Here is a 15,693-nt window from a genome sequence, read left to right as displayed (position 1 = left end):
TCTTTCTACCATGTATTGGGGGTATATCCAATTTCTCCCAGTTTTGCCATCTCTCAGGTTTGATTGCTATACTTTTATCTTTTCTATGATTTTAGAGTTTCTTGTGGTGTATAAAATATGTTTAGTGGTCTAATTCTCTTATTTTCATTTTGGTTTCAGCCACATCAGAATATTCTTACCCTTTGAGGTTCGCTGTAGAGACTTTGCAGTACACTGATGTACCCACCTGAAATTCAACAAATTTTTATGTACCCACCTGAAAGCATCAAACTGATATTAATCAAAAGTGACGGATTCTAAAAATTCAATTGGCATGATGTGTCCTATGACAGTTGCTATTGTTGTTTACAGAGAACTTATCAAGGTCTTTAACCCATTCAAAGTCAAGTTAAAGGTTTCCCTATTAAACTATGTGCCATGATGCTTGAATTGTACCAGTTTATGTATATATCATCTAGTTCCATGATCTCTATTTATTTGGGTTTTGTCTTTATCCAAGTTCAATTTCCCTGATTGATTTCCAATTTGACTGGTGTTCAGTGACCTCATTTCAGATCTCAATGTGAAACTAGTAGATGAATTTTTGTTTGGTTTGGTTACGGCTTAGAAAATGTGCATCTATCCTTCCAGAAAAAAGAGTTGAAGAAACATCGCCGTAGGAATTTTGGTGCAACAAAGCATCTCAATTCCAAATCAAAGTCATGTATTCAGCACGTTTTTTTTCTCACAGACGAGTGCCTAATCTCTGGATGTTGTTATCACGTATTGTTGTATTTAGTACCTTCTTCCTTTGAAATCTTAAAAAGCTGTTGTTGACAGAAAACTTATCAATGTTTTTATCCGAGTCAAAATCATGTTTACTGTTTTGTTATCATCACTGGGTCGTAATTGTCTTCTATTCCAATTGGATAAGCCTAAATGTTCTAATGCATAACTCGTAATAATATGATGTGTCTCGTCTGTTGGATCACTCAAGATTGTGATAACCGTGTCTTTTTTATCATTCGTTTGTTATCTTCCTCATTGATGATATCTTTGGATTTCTATCACGACTATCTATATATATGTAAGTGTAGATAGTTATCATAGATGATATCTTTTGATAGCATAGATACTTATCAAAAGTCATGAAGCCTATCGGTCTAAGACAGTCCAGGATGTAATAATTTTGAATGGAACCAATGGTCCTTTGTGATCCTGTGATTCCGCTGCGCTATGGGTGACAATTTTCCCAACAGGTTGAAATACTAGATTATGGTGTCTATATTTGTGTTGATTAAGGCTTCGATTTTGAATTTGCTAATCAGAACGTTAGAAATATGTATAGTTGGAAATCTGCCCCAATATGAGATGTAATGTTGGAAAAATGTCCTATTTCGTTAACTTTGACATCCAACCCATTTAAGTCACATATGTAAAGCCACCATCACCACCAGAACTACCATTAAAACCGCCGCCTCCACCACCGGAACCTTAAACATGAACCCTAAACCCTCAATCCTGAATTTCGAACCCTTAACCGTGAATTTTGAAGGATATATATGTCTTTTTATTTGCGTGTGTAGGCTCACACATGACTTAAGTGGGTTTTTGACAGATTGGGGCATTTTTCCAAGTTTTTAAATGTTGGGGCAGATTTCCAACATTGCACCCCGTATTGGGGCATCTTCTCAATTTTCCCAAAAAAAAAATGCAGGTGAAAACATCGCATTATGCTATAATGAAAGAGCAGTTTATCCTCCAATCAATTTTTCGTTGAGATTCAATTCTTTGATTAAAGCCATAAAAAATCTGCTTTGAAAATTTAGGCAGCTAGCATCAAAATGAAAAAGAAATTTTTTGGACTGATTTGAATTTGGTTCAACTTTACAACCTTGACTGTTGACTGAGAATGTATATCACCACGTGTAACATAGAGACAATCTTAACCGTCTACCAATACCCTAGTCCCTAGATGATTATATAAAGAGATTTTCTCAAAGCTAAAAACCCTAGTACATTCAGATTTTGCAACAAGTGAAATTCGGCGGAGAGAAGAAGAAACCCAAGACAACAGCAGATCTCTATATCTATTATCATCTTTGCTCGTCAAAACCATAACGAAACCATGGCTGTAGGTTTCTCCTCTCATAATCCTTATAACTTTCCATCCAACCTTACATTGGAAAATGAGCTTCCATGGCGGAATATAAGTAACCTTCATTCTCGGAAGATAAATCTGCAATGAACCGAAATTACTCTCCCAAGAGAAGCCCAAAGCATTAATCTCGTGAGGATGAAGTATTATCGGGTTTAACTTAAGTGAGTTCTTCAATTTGTACAAGTCTTTCAGATCTGATTTTATGACATTTATCTTTAGATTTGTTGGGATTATATTTATCAGTCTTTTTTCATCAATTGTGGTTTCAGATTTTCTTCTCAGCGTACGGGGGTTTCAACAATGGTGGAAGAATGATCTCTTTGATCTAAATATCCGATTGAATGAAATATTACATATCAGTGGAACATGCCAAGATTGAAGCATCAAGTGTAACATTCACACTAATTATCAAAAGGAATTGTATTAGTCAGGAATGTCAGTTATTTAGTGCTGCTTTGCTGTTTCCATCCTAAGCTGTAATGCTTAATAGTTAATTTGAATCAAAGGTTTAATAGTAGATTATGGTTTGTATCTTAATCTTGTGCCTTGGAACATGTAATTGGTAAGAGTCTATAATATAGATAAATGTTGAAAACAAGCACTCTAAAATATGTAAAGTCAATTGCAGAATGTTCTAGTTTAAATGTTGTAATGAATTATACTTTGCATTATTACATACAAGTAGACTGCTTGAAACATGGGTTTGCAATGAATTTGGAATATGGCAGCAGAATGGGTTGAATTTGGGGGTTGTGGTTTGATATAATTCTGCAGTTGAAGATAGCACTATTGCAGTCGAGTGACAAGAAATTGGTGGGCTAATGTTGGAGTGGAGGTTTGAGAATCAGAAGTGGTGTTGAGATGAATTTCAAGGAATTGCTGGAACTGGTGATTGCAGGCTATGAGAATGGCTAGGTTTGATGTCAGGTATGGTGTGGCAGTTGCAGCGGTAGCTGAACTAAAACTATCGAATGGTTGAGTAACTGGTGGTGGTTATGGTGACTAAGAAGGTAGAGATTATACTGCAGTTCTAATGGGTTTGATCTGTGAAACTGAATTTGGTGTTGCGGTTGAATGTTGAAGAATAGGTGAATGTTACGATTGAGTTGTGCAGAGAAGGAGCTGTAAAATGGCCTGGAATCGGCCGGTAAATTATCAGAATTTAGCCAAAACTCTTGACGACTTAACTCAACCGATCTAGTTCTGTTAATCCTAGTAGGAACAAGGCTGGAGATCTGTGGCTGACCGTATTTGCTGACCGTATATGTCTGACGATAATCATAGATCTGACCGTATGGAGATGAAGGTTAACTTTCATTTCATCAACGGCTGTACCGTAATCTTTGGCTGCACAAATTGAGGCATGTTAAAATTTATAGCAAAAGAAAATTATACAGTACAAATGAACTTGGTAGAAAATATATCAAGTTGTGCAAACTGTGACTTAAGCCAAATTTTAAAGTTACATACAGGAAAAAAACGAAATATCCAGCTGAAGAATAAGACCAAAGCCCGAAAGGTAACAAGCATATCAGAAGTAAAAGAATACCAAAAATAAAGTAGTCAATATTCAAGCCTTGATGATATCAACCTCACTGCAATTAGTACCCTCTTTGAATCCCAGGGATAGAACTTGGAAAGACAGTTCAAAACTCCTGCAACATAAAATAAAAAATTCCAAAGTAAGAAAGGAAAAGACCACTGAAGATACAGGTAGGATAAGGTATATCACCGTCACCACCTATCTCAATCATCACACGTCTACTGCAGTCATCTGCAAGCATACAAGCAACTTCCCTGCAACAAAAATTGGGTTAGTTAGCGACCGGACTTGCTAAACGCAACTAATTACAGCATCCCAAACAATGTCACATTGACTGGTCTAAACATGTGTTGTACTGCAACTACAACATCATTGTGCTCAACAATGTAGGAAGCTCAAATGATCCAACAACAAACACATATGCAGTAGAAACTAATATGTGGTTCAAAACCCTAGATGATTATATACAGAGATTGAAAGCTTGGAATATACTAAAGAGTCGGAGAAACAAAATTCAAAATTCAGATGAAATTGAAAGCTTGGAATTAAAGAACAATAAGAAATCTGAATTGGAATATCTGAAAAATAGGGCAATGGAGAAAAAGAGAAAAGTCAATGGTAATTTTTTTTCACTATCATTCTTCTTTAGTTTTATCGTTTTGTTGATCAAGCATATGGAAGCTAGAACTTGGGTTGTAGGATAGACGACCAACGTCAACTACACCCACTGGAAACAGAACATAAAATTCATGAAAGATGATTCCCTATTCTTCGTTTATGACAAGAACCTTAATGTTTTCGAAGTCAATGCCTTCGTTTATTAAGCTTCTTGTCATAAACGAAGAATAGGGAATTATATTTCATGAATTTTATGTTTTGTTTCCACCGGGTGTAGTTGACGTTGGTCGTCCATCCTACAACCCAAGTTCTAGCTTTCATAGGCTTGATCAACAAAAGGATGAAACTAAAGAAGAAGAATAATGGAAAAAAATTACCATTGCCTTTTCTCCTTTTCTCCATTGCCTTATTCTTCAGATATTATAATTCAGATTTCTTATTGTTCTTTAATTCCAAACTTTCAATTTCATCTGAATTTTGTCTCTCCGACTCTTTAGTCTCCATCTTCAACCGATCCGCCTCTTTCACTTTCTCCTCCACTTGAACTTTAAACTTTCCCATTTCTTTCTTCATTTCAGACTGGATCTTCTCAATGGAGTTGCAGATCTGAGTATTCTTAATTTCATCTTGGAATCCAGATTTCTTTTGCAAAACACCATTGTTCTTCAATTTCAAGCTTTCAATTTCATCAGAATTTTGTTTCTCCAACTCTTTGGTCTCCATCTTCAAATGATCCGCCTCTTTCACTTGCTCCTCCACTTGAACTTTAAACTTTCCTATTTCTTTCTTCATTTCAGCTTTCACTTCTTCCATCACTTTACCTATAATCTCAGATACAACTTCTTCTTTGGATTCGTGCAAGGTGTTGATTTCTTCTCTGTTTCATTCACTCACAATTATCTATTCAACATTTCTTCATTGTCTCCGCCGAATTTCACTTGTGGTTGCAAGATCTGAATTTACTAGGGTTTGTAGCTTTAAGAAAATCTCTGTATATAATCATCTAGGGTATTGTTCCTACGACCGTTAGATGAAATAAAAGTTGGCCTTAAATTAACCGTCAGATCTCCAGCCTTGTTCCTACTAGGGCATCCATGAGTTTTTAGAAACCCTAAAAACACAAGCGGCGGCAACAACATAATAATGGAAAATGAAAGAATCAAGTGGTTGGCTTTCCAGATTTCCATATAATCAACGGTAGTGGATTCAGCAATCTTATAAATGTTGTCATGATTTTTTTTTTTGTTGGACCACGGCAACATGCCAACATGGATATGCTTTATGTCACATTACATGGCATATCTTATGGCTTGCTAGTTGCATGAGCTAGTTTGTTCGGCACTTTCATTTTTCTTTATCATGGACGTCCATTTCAGTCTTAATAGAATTTTGATTATATGAATTCAATTCCCTGTCGAAAATAACCATGGAATATCACTTTATTATCACTTGACATGAATTTTGATGTTGCCGATCACCTGAAGTTTTGTAGCTGCGCACCGGAGTCTCTAACGGGCGCCTCTGTTAGTCTCATGGTCAGTAACGATCAAGGGAGAACTGAATAAGGATTAACAGATCTAGATCGGTTGAGTTAAATCGTCGAGATATGATTCTGACAGAGTTTTGGCTAAATTCTGATAATTTACCGGCCGATTCCAGGCCATTTTACAGCTCCTTCTCTGCACAACCCAATCGTAACATTCACCTATTCTTCAACACTCAACCGCAACACCAGTTACTCAACCATTCGGTAGCTTTAGTTCAGCTATCGCTACAACTGCCACACCATACCTGACATTAAACCTAGCCATTATCATAGCCTGCAATCACCAGTTCCAGCAATTCCTTGAAATTCATCTCAACACCACTTCTGATTCTCAAACCTCCACTCCAACATTAGCCCACCAATTACATCTCCGAGTATCTGCAATTTTTCTACGGCGGCACGTAAAGGCTGCCAATGCTCTAATAGTTCAGTCTTAACATTCTGCATCCCACCCATCCCTTTTTTCACAGTTTCAAATCTTTCTCGAAGCCAAGCGATATTAAATTCAAGTTTCTCAACCATTTTAATCTTATCTTCCCAGCTATTGATCGTTTCAGAAGACAAATCCACATAACGGCATTGATACATATCTACGGTAGAAGTCATCAAGTCCTTAACCGCCATAACAAGAATAGGATACGACGAGATTGGTAAAACTTCTGCAGATGGAATATGTCCATACTTCAACCATATTTGTTTGTACAGGGGCGCTTGTGCTTTCAAAATGCTGAAACCACCCACATCTTCATATTCTTCTTCATCGCAAAAACTAACTTTGTTGCTCTGTCTCCCTTCCCCAAAGGGTTGTCCTGCACCAGGATATTCTCCTGATTCTGAACTACTCTTTTCATCTATTTCTTTGGTTCCTTTCGCATTTTCTATTTTTTCAACCTTGCTTTGGTTGCCCTCATTCACGTCTTCATCATCACTTGACTGCTCCTTCGCTGTACAAGTAACCTCAGCTGGCTTAGACGAGATATCCTTTATCATGGTCGTGGAGTTCGCTTGGACGCATAAACTTTGGCCAACCCCAGCTGGCTTTTCCTATCTCATGGAAGTTTTTTGTCATTTCTGCATCATCCAGCGATTAGTATAAATCAACAAAAAACATGTATAAATCCTAGTAAGCGAAAATCCAGATTTTACCCCATCTAACTGTGTTCTTGCTGTCGGTTTAACTAGTAACTGCGAAACTAATCTCCGTTTCCACCGATCTTGTCAAGTCGACAGGCCTAAGGAACAGCGATATCCATGCGCTTCCCGCCGCATCCCTTTGGATAGATCCGTGCTTTCCTATTAGTGAAAACTTTGAGGATTAATTAATCAAAAACATACTGTAAAACAAAGAAACGGAAGGGTACTTACCATTTGAAACTACCAACAGAGAAAACATCAGAACTATTATAAGTTCCATTTTTAAGGTTCAAGTTGGAAAAGTTTTCAATCTCCCAATCGAATTTAGAAGATTGAGAAGAAAGCTTAACTATCTTTGATGCCATTATCGATTGAAGAAGCAAGAAAAAAAGTGCAAGAAAAATGAAACAATCTCTAGCTAGTATTTGAAGGAAACTAGAGAGACTATCCGCTGATCAATCCCCCTCTAAAACCGTAAAACCCTAATGGAGACCGATGATAAAATCTTAAGTCCGAATATCCTTGGGATATAATGTAGTATCAAATATATTAACTTTACTCTATCCTAGTAAATATATCAAATATATTAATCTACAAAAACTGCAAGAAAATATATCAAACTTACTATATTTACTAATTTTTCGAAAACATATGATACCAAGAAATTAAACACATGGAGGGTACGTACCATTTGAAACTACCAACATTTTATTTTATTTTATTTTTCCCTGAAAGAAAACTGCCAACATATATGTTATCTGACAACCTCATATCGATCACCTGTTAAAGGAGGAAGAAGAAAACATTACATGATGTAACATAATTGGCAAAACAGATGTGTAGAAACATGTTGGACATACAAAAGCTTACCAACAGAGCAACAACGATACAGTTATTTCAAAACAAATAACCAATCTTTACAAAAGCATCTGTTAAAGCTGTAAATGTTTTGCATCGTAGTTGAAAAAAGATGAAAGAGAAAACAGGAAAACCATCAACATAGATTTTTGGCAGTGGTTACATTTACTGCAGATTTTTAGAGTTTGGGGGTAATTTAATTCTGCAAAATTTGCTGGTAATAACAGAGACGGAGATAAAGCCTTTTTGAACCCCTAAAAAATGAGCATGAGGTTGGAAAGTCAGTTTCAAATTACTTAGCGCCTTCAAGGCTGGCTGGTTATAGAATGGCAACTACAGACTCGCTCAAACGTATATTTTAGAAGACAGATGTGGCTAGGGTATAGTACAGTTGTTATCATATACAAGAAGGGTTAGCTGCGGGTTAATGGTGCATCTAGAATTCCACGGATGATGCCTAATTGTAATAGACTGCATCCATTTGGAGCAGACATAAAAATAAGACCACTGATATGACATGGGTTATGTGGGGAAAACGTACGTAATGAGCTTTAACAGCAACACAATTGAACTTGAAATCAATAGAAGAGATCTAGAGTAGAACAGATGAAAGACTAAACTAAATGATGAGAGATACTTGAAGAACATAAACAAAAGATGTACCGAATTTTTTTCAAGATTTCCTGTGACGATGGTGGGAGGAGATCAGATGCAGCATATAAGATCTAACGTAGCATAACAGAAGAGAAAATCAGAGAGAGTTATTGAAATGACAAAAATGAAAAAGAAAAAAAAAAAAAAAAAACTATTTACTTACATTTGAGAGGACAAGTTGTTATGGCTGTGCGTCTCTGATCTCCATGCCAGGGTATGTTCAAGGGTTCCCATACAAACCATGTTCAACTCTTTATAACCCCAAATTCTTTTTCTGTGTCTCTTTCAATCACAAAATTTCAGTTATAAAAGAAAACGAGGGTAATAAAACCAGAGAAATTCAGTAGAAAGAACTCACATGAGGCTATATTAAATAATAGTCTATGGTTTCACACACGCATCGCAGAAATTAAGACTCTCTTACTAAAACAATATTGAAGAACTCTAGTATTCTTTTGACGTCTTTGACTCCCTTAATACCCGCTGAAGAATGCTAACGCAAGTTTTTTTACATAATAAATCGGCGAATTTTAATCTTTCCTTTTATCTTGTACGCCTCCTTCACTTAAAGATTCTGGATCGTCCAATGGCTTTTCAAAAACTTCTCCCCATCCTTGAACCTCATCTCTTAATCGATTTTGTGCTGAAGGTAGCTTTATATTCTCTTTTATCTTTCCCTATGGAATTTTAAGAATTCAATAGATGCAGATAAAGCTAGCAAAAATAGAGCAAAAGGAATGTTAAGAGCATCTTTCTGATGGTATTCATACCTTCTTAGGATTGGTAGCACGACCTTTCAGATGAACACCTTTCTTTTTAGCTAATCCACTGAAGAGCTGGAAACCTTGTAAATCTCCATTGCGTATGCTTGCTTCAAGCTATAGCCAAACAACAGGTTAATTACAACTACAGCTGCACTAACTAAGGGTGATATAGTAGAAAACATTATATGACTAGCATTTAGCTTTACCTGAATGTGAATTATGCACAAGATGATACTGGCAATAGGAAGCCAACTTTCATCTGTTGACAGCGATAAGTTTGTCCTGTAAAACCATAAACAAAATTTCAAACAAACATTATTAAGAGTTTAGGTCAGATTAAATAAGAGTTTAGGTCAGATTAAAAGATAGGTAACATAAGATTTAGGAAATAATACAGGAATAAGCTAACATTCAAATCTACAATTACACAAAGTTAGGAATACTAAACAATTTACTCTCTTCGACATTGATTTCCAAATATTTCACCATCAACATATCCCGATTAGAACTACAACAGAATTACCACTATATACGGCAAGCCGCTCTCATCAGACACATTTTACATATAAAATTTAGACCAATTTGATGAGTACTAGGAAAAGAAGCAAATGTAACCACATTGCAAATGTTCATTCCATTAACAAGTTTGGATGTTAAATTGATCACACAAAAATCAGCCCTACAAGTATTGAAATCAAAGAACGTTAGTACTTGGAACCAGAATTTTTTCCATATTTAACCGTCAGAAGGTAGAAAACTCAATATCATGTCGATAATGGATAACCAGTATAATGCCATGCATAGAAAAACTGCTCATCCAGAATTAGTGTATGCATTATTATGATATGTTGCAGCAGCATAAATCTGCAGGGTCAACAGTCTAATGCCAGATTCAAACCTTAACTTACAAATACACACTACACAATAAGATTGCTGAACTCTCAAACTAGCACCACGGTATGCAAACTCTACATTCTACAGTTGACAGTCATTAAGCTCAGTTAGGGTACTATAATGGCAAAATTAGCAACAGCTGCAAGTTTTGGTCTTCAAGAGCGGAATACAAAACAACTTGCATTTAGCCAACTACGACAGTAATACACAACCCCCTAATCCTCCGCTTCCACCAGGATCTTAGTCAACTTCAATAATAATCCTTAGTCCACCATCACCAAGTCCACCACCTACACCTAGACCAATTCCAGCACCACCACAGATGCACCTCAGGCAACCCCCTAATCCTCCGCTTCCACCAGGATCACCTCCAACTCCTCTGCCACCACCAAGTCCACCACAACCAACGCCAATTCCACAACAAGCACCATCTCTAACTTCGCCCAACACCACCAATTCCAGAAGATAGTTTTGTTGTCCAATTCCGCTTTCAACTTCGAAGAACCACCAAGATTATCCCACCCTATAGAAAACTGCTCATGTAGAATTAGTATATGCATCGTTATGATGCGTAGCAGCACCATATCTGCGGGGTTAACACCCTACTGCTACATTCAAACCTTAACTTAAAAACACGACACACTACACAATAAGATTATTTCTACCAAATAGATTGTTGGACTCCAAAACTAGCACAATTGTTTAGCAAACACTATTGTCTCCGCCTCAAAGTCTTTGAACTCAGTTAGTTACTATAGTGGCCGAAGAACTAGCCACATCTGCAAGGTTTAGCCTTTAAGAGCCGGATACAGAACAATTTTTGACTCACACTTATACAAATTTGGGAAATTAATACACAAAGATTCCCCTAATGCTTCTGTGAGATCTTACTCAACTTTCAATAATAATCCCTAATCGACCTTTTTGAAACACAATTAGTTATAGGGTGGAGGTACATGCATTAAGTAATTTACCATAATCCAATCCCACCTATTCCTACGGTGATTCCACCACCAGCATCCCCTCCACCTCTCATCCACCATCACCAAGTCCACCACCTACACCTCCACCAATTCCACCACCACCACAGAAGCACCTCATGCAGCCATGCTCAACCCCATAATCCTCGGCTTCCACCAGGATCAGCTCCAATTCCTCTGCCACCACCAAGTCCACCACCATTGACACCAATTACCCCAGTTTCACAACCAGCACCAACTCCAACCCACCCTCACACCTCCAATTCCAGAAGATGGTTTTATTCTCCAATTCCACCTTAATCTTTGATGAGCAACAAAGATTATGACACCCTATAACTAATTCATCACTCAACACTATACTTTTTTCACAACCTAATCACAGATAATATAAAATTCCAAACATAAACAACCAAGTAGATGACTACTTTACCTAATATAAGGAGCCAAATACACAATTGAGTACACCGCATAGCGCCGATCACCAGTATCCAACAAAGCGAAAACCCAAATCTATTCAATCAAGACAAAACAAAACAAAAATAAAGTAGCCAGCCGAAAAATCAAATCCCCCAAAAATTTCAGCTACAAAAATGAATTCACAAAATAAACACTAACCAGCCAATTGAAGTAAGGAACAAAGCTGATGATACCCATAACTGCAAACCTAGAATCAGTATTAGTAATTGTTGAATCTTCTTCTTCTTCATCATCTTCTTCATTTGGTACATTAGGTATAGGAAAGACCAGTGAATTAAGTATAGAAGCTCCAATTACTATAGCAAATGGTGCATCTACTGAAAAATTTGCCCTGCATCTGAAACTTTTTCTTCTTCTCTGTTACACAAAACCAAATCAAAAATCATCATAAACTAGCTAGGGTTTGACTGAAAGTGATGAACTGAAATGGAAATTAAAGGGAGTTAAAAACTTACCTGATTATTATTGTTGAGTTTTGGATTCAAATTTGTTAGTAATTTAAGATGATTATGTTGAGATAGTGGAGAAGGCTTGATTAACAGACAATTTAAACTAAGAGAAATCATGATTTTTATTGGAGGTTGAAAAATGATTTTTATTGCTACAGAAGATGAAGAAAACCATTTCTCTCTCGAGGGACTACAATTTTGGGAGATTTGCCATTTACTTTGTTCAAATTGGATCTGGATTCTAGATGGAATTTCGGGTAGGCCCAAACGATAATTCTTTGTAGGGTTTAGTTGGGCTCAACCCTAGTTAGCAATTCGGGGTACGGGATATGTACGGAAATTATACGGATTTATTAAAATCGAATTCGGTCAAGACGTAATAATTCGCGAATTGCTAACTAGGGCGCCAATTCGTTACGCCGTTATAGCGAAATCCAAGTGCTATGATCTCTCAGTTTCCATGTAATATTTTATAGATACTCAATATTCATTTCTGGTTTTTCCTAATTTGCGCAAACATTTCTCTTTTTCACTCTTTTTTTTATTACAACCTTACAAAATCGCCAGAGGTTGGTTCAGACTCATTTCCCTTACCTTGCAGATGCTAGTTTTGTGTGTGCCCAGTAAAAATGGATTTGGCATAGCGCAAGTGAAATCGCGTTAAATCTCCGCTTGACGCCGAGCACAAATTAAACCTTCGTGCCTGCCCAAATTTATCTTATCTTTTTTACTTATATCCACACCCATTCTGCTTCCATTTTTATGCATATACACGCATATCCATTTACTCAGTTAAAAATGATTTTCCGAGCAATGTTAGTCATAGTGTCAGGCATCCAGACAATACCTTCCATAATAGGTACACTGGTAAATGATTATGTGGTTTCTCTTGTCGCATTGAAAAAATCTTTCCTTCAAGTGAAAACTTTGACGATTAATCCAAAAGCATACAAAGGAAATAACTAACCCTCATGAAATAACTTTAGAGCAGTAAAAAAACAAAGAAATTAACAGTAGAGAGAACATGCCATACCATTTATAAGAACCAAAAGAGAAAGCATCAAAGGTATATCCCCCATGTATAAGAGTTCAACTTTGCAATGTCTTCAACCTCCCAATTGGATACAGAAGATTGATATGAAGAAAGCTTAAATATGCCATTAGATCAAAGAAGCAAGAAGAAACTGCAGCAAACACTAACCGAACTCTAGTGTTTAACTATGCTTGCATTTCAGGTTCTGTATTTTGAATCTTCTGTGGCTGCAGCTGGCTCTCTTTCATGTCGTCATTGCCAGTTCCATCAATTGTCACCTTCTTCCTAAAAGTAACCATACCTCTTATGAAGCAAGTATCATTCACGATATATCCTTTAACAAGCTCATGCAGTTCACTAAGACGCATGAATGAAATGGGACCATAGCTACAAGCATATCCGCTAGCAAATTTAATGCTGCTATTGGAATCAGTTTGACTCATAAGGTCAAAACTGAAGTCGACGACCGTCGAGTTGGTCAAGTCACCTTCAACAAGGAATACTGATAAGTGATCATCAACTCTCCCGTTCACCTTTACACAAATACTTTCTCTCCTATCATGCATAGAAAATATTGAGGATTAATCAAATGCAGAACATTTATGTTCTAAATATAAAGTACAACAAAGCAATAATCAAGAAGAAAGTAATTAAAATATATGCATACCATTTAAAAGGGCCAACAGAGAAAAAATCGTCAAAACTTCCTCCCACATGCGTATTCAACTATGAAAAGTTTTCAATCTTCCATATGAACCTTGTTGATGAAGAAACCTCTACTATTTCATGAGTTGCCATGGACTCAAATCAATCAAGCTTCTGCTACTTTATAACCCTTGAATGAAAACCCTAGAAACATATATATAATCTTCAATATCTTAATGATTAAGGAATAATAAAGAATAATAATATATATATACTCCGTATTATTTCTTGAATGTTCTAAATGAAAAAGCGGGGGTCTAACAACACCACCCAATATTTCGATTAGCAATCTGTATGGACTAACTCCGAAATACTTTGCTAGAGAATCAACTAGACAGTCAGACTCAATCTAGATAAAAGTATCTCAAGGAGTTAATATCTCTCTCTTGGTTTGATTTTTACTAAAGCTAAAAACAATAGCGAGTCTTTATCAAATACAAGGAATACTTGGACGGTACCAAAGACCAATGTCCAAGGATCAGTCAATATCAATCAACAACCAAAGGTTGGATTTCCAATTGATGATCACGAACGCACAACCTGTATTATTTTAATTATATAAAATATAATGCGGAAAAGAAATAACACAGATACCATAAATTTTGTTAACGAGGAAACCGCAAATGCAGAAAAACCCCGGGACCTAGTCCAGATTGAATACAAACTGTATTAAGCCGCTACAGACACTAGCCTACTGCAAACTAACTTCGGAATGGACTATAGTTGAACCCCTATCAATCTACCAGTGATACAAGGTACAATTGTACTCCTACGCCTCTGATCCCAGCAGGATACTGCGCACTTGATTCCCTTAGTAGATATCACCCACGATCAAGAGTTGTTGTAACCCAAAATCATAGACTTGATAATAAACAGATCTGTCTCACACAGAAAAGTCTATCAAAGGATAAATTTGTCTCACACGGATAAACCCTAGGTTTTGTTCCGTCTTAAGATATAAAATCAAGGTGAACAGGAACCAATTGATAATCCGGTCTTATATTACCGAAGAACAGCCTAGATTAATCAATCACCTCTCTACAATCCTTTCTGACTACACAAGCGGATTGTCGAGGAATCACAAACAGTGAGACGAAGATTTTTGTGACTTCTTTATCTTGCCTATTGGAGAACTCTCACGATCTCAAGCCAATCAATCGATTGTACTTGTATGATAGAAGATGCAAGATCAGATCACACAACTACGATAAAGTAGTATCGGTCTGGCTTCACAATCCCAATGAAGTCTTTAAGTCGTTAACCTGATTTTAGAGAAGAAAATCAAAGGTAATGGAGATCGACTCTAGCGAGCGCACTAGTAGCACACAGACATGTGGGGAATATGTTTTCTCAATGCTAGATGTCTCCTTTATATAGCCTTCAAATCAGGGTTTTTCCTTAGTTACAAAGCAATCCTTATTCACCGTTAGATGAAAACCTGATTTAGATAAGCTAATATTTCTCAACCGTTAGATGAAAACATGATTTAGATAAGCTAATATTTCTCAACCGTTAGATCGAAAACTTAGCTTGTCACACACACTTGGGTATACGTTTATTGGGTTCGTGAAAACCATGCCCAAACGTGTACGTTCATGTTGGTTCAACATAGTAACCCAAAAGGTCAACCATATGATCATTTCATATTAACCTTGTTCTTCTTCACCATAACTAGTTCAATTGACTCAAATGAACTAGTTAAAGATTTGTTCAATTGCTATGAGATCTTATGTAACTACACAAGGCACAATTGAAACAAAGATGATTCGATTCGATTGAATCGTCTCATGAACATTATAGCCACGGTTTGCATAAAGCATTCCTTAGTAATTTAATGTTTCTTGTTCAGAGCACATCTTTAGATCATAACCTCTTAAGTTCACAAACAAGTTCGCGGA

General features: G+C 36.6%; 2 protein-coding genes across 2 annotated transcripts; both read right to left on the bottom strand.

Moving 5' to 3' along the window:
* Positions 1-4,800: 4,800 nt before the first annotated feature.
* Positions 4,801-8,553, bottom strand: LOC113310742. Its single transcript, XM_026559507.1, has 3 exons — positions 8,503-8,553; positions 7,670-7,761; positions 4,801-7,140 (listed from the first exon to the last, which is right to left on the bottom strand). The coding sequence occupies exon 3, from the start codon at positions 6,835-6,837 to the stop codon at positions 6,160-6,162; it is 678 nt and encodes a 225-aa protein (XP_026415292.1). The 5' UTR covers positions 6,838-7,140; positions 7,670-7,761; positions 8,503-8,553; the 3' UTR covers positions 4,801-6,159.
* A 284-nt stretch (positions 8,554-8,837) lies between these two features.
* On the bottom strand, positions 8,838-12,252 carry LOC113310741. Its single transcript, XM_026559506.1, has 6 exons — positions 12,064-12,252; positions 11,747-11,965; positions 11,562-11,641; positions 9,464-9,539; positions 9,264-9,371; positions 8,838-9,170 (listed from the first exon to the last, which is right to left on the bottom strand). Exons 1-6 carry the CDS (start codon positions 12,172-12,174, stop codon positions 9,024-9,026), a joined length of 741 nt encoding a protein of 246 aa, XP_026415291.1. The 5' UTR covers positions 12,175-12,252; the 3' UTR covers positions 8,838-9,023.
* Between the last annotated feature and the right edge of the window lie 3,441 nt (positions 12,253-15,693).

Source organism: Papaver somniferum, chromosome 9 (genome assembly GCF_003573695.1).
Source record: "Papaver somniferum cultivar HN1 chromosome 9, ASM357369v1, whole genome shotgun sequence".
Lineage (NCBI taxonomy): Eukaryota > Viridiplantae > Streptophyta > Magnoliopsida > Ranunculales > Papaveraceae > Papaver > Papaver somniferum.
Note: the sequence above shows the minus strand (reverse complement) of the source record. Positions and strands in the feature narration are given on the sequence as shown.

Excerpts from the sequence above, each read along its gene's own strand:
- LOC113310742 (XM_026559507.1), bottom strand. The coding sequence starts at position 6,837 with ATGATAAAGGATATCTCGTCTAAGCCAGCTGAGGTTACTTGTACAGCG.
- LOC113310741 (XM_026559506.1), bottom strand. The coding sequence starts at position 12,174 with ATGATTTCTCTTAGTTTAAATTGTCTGTTAATCAAGCCTTCTCCACTA. Across the intron at positions 11,966-12,063 it reads AACTCAACAATAATAATCAG|AGAAGAAGAAAAAGTTTCAG; the intron begins GTAAGTTTTTAA and ends TTTGTGTAACAG. Across the intron at positions 9,372-9,463 it reads TGTGCATAATTCACATTCAG|CTTGAAGCAAGCATACGCAA; the intron begins GTAAAGCTAAAT and ends GTTTGGCTATAG.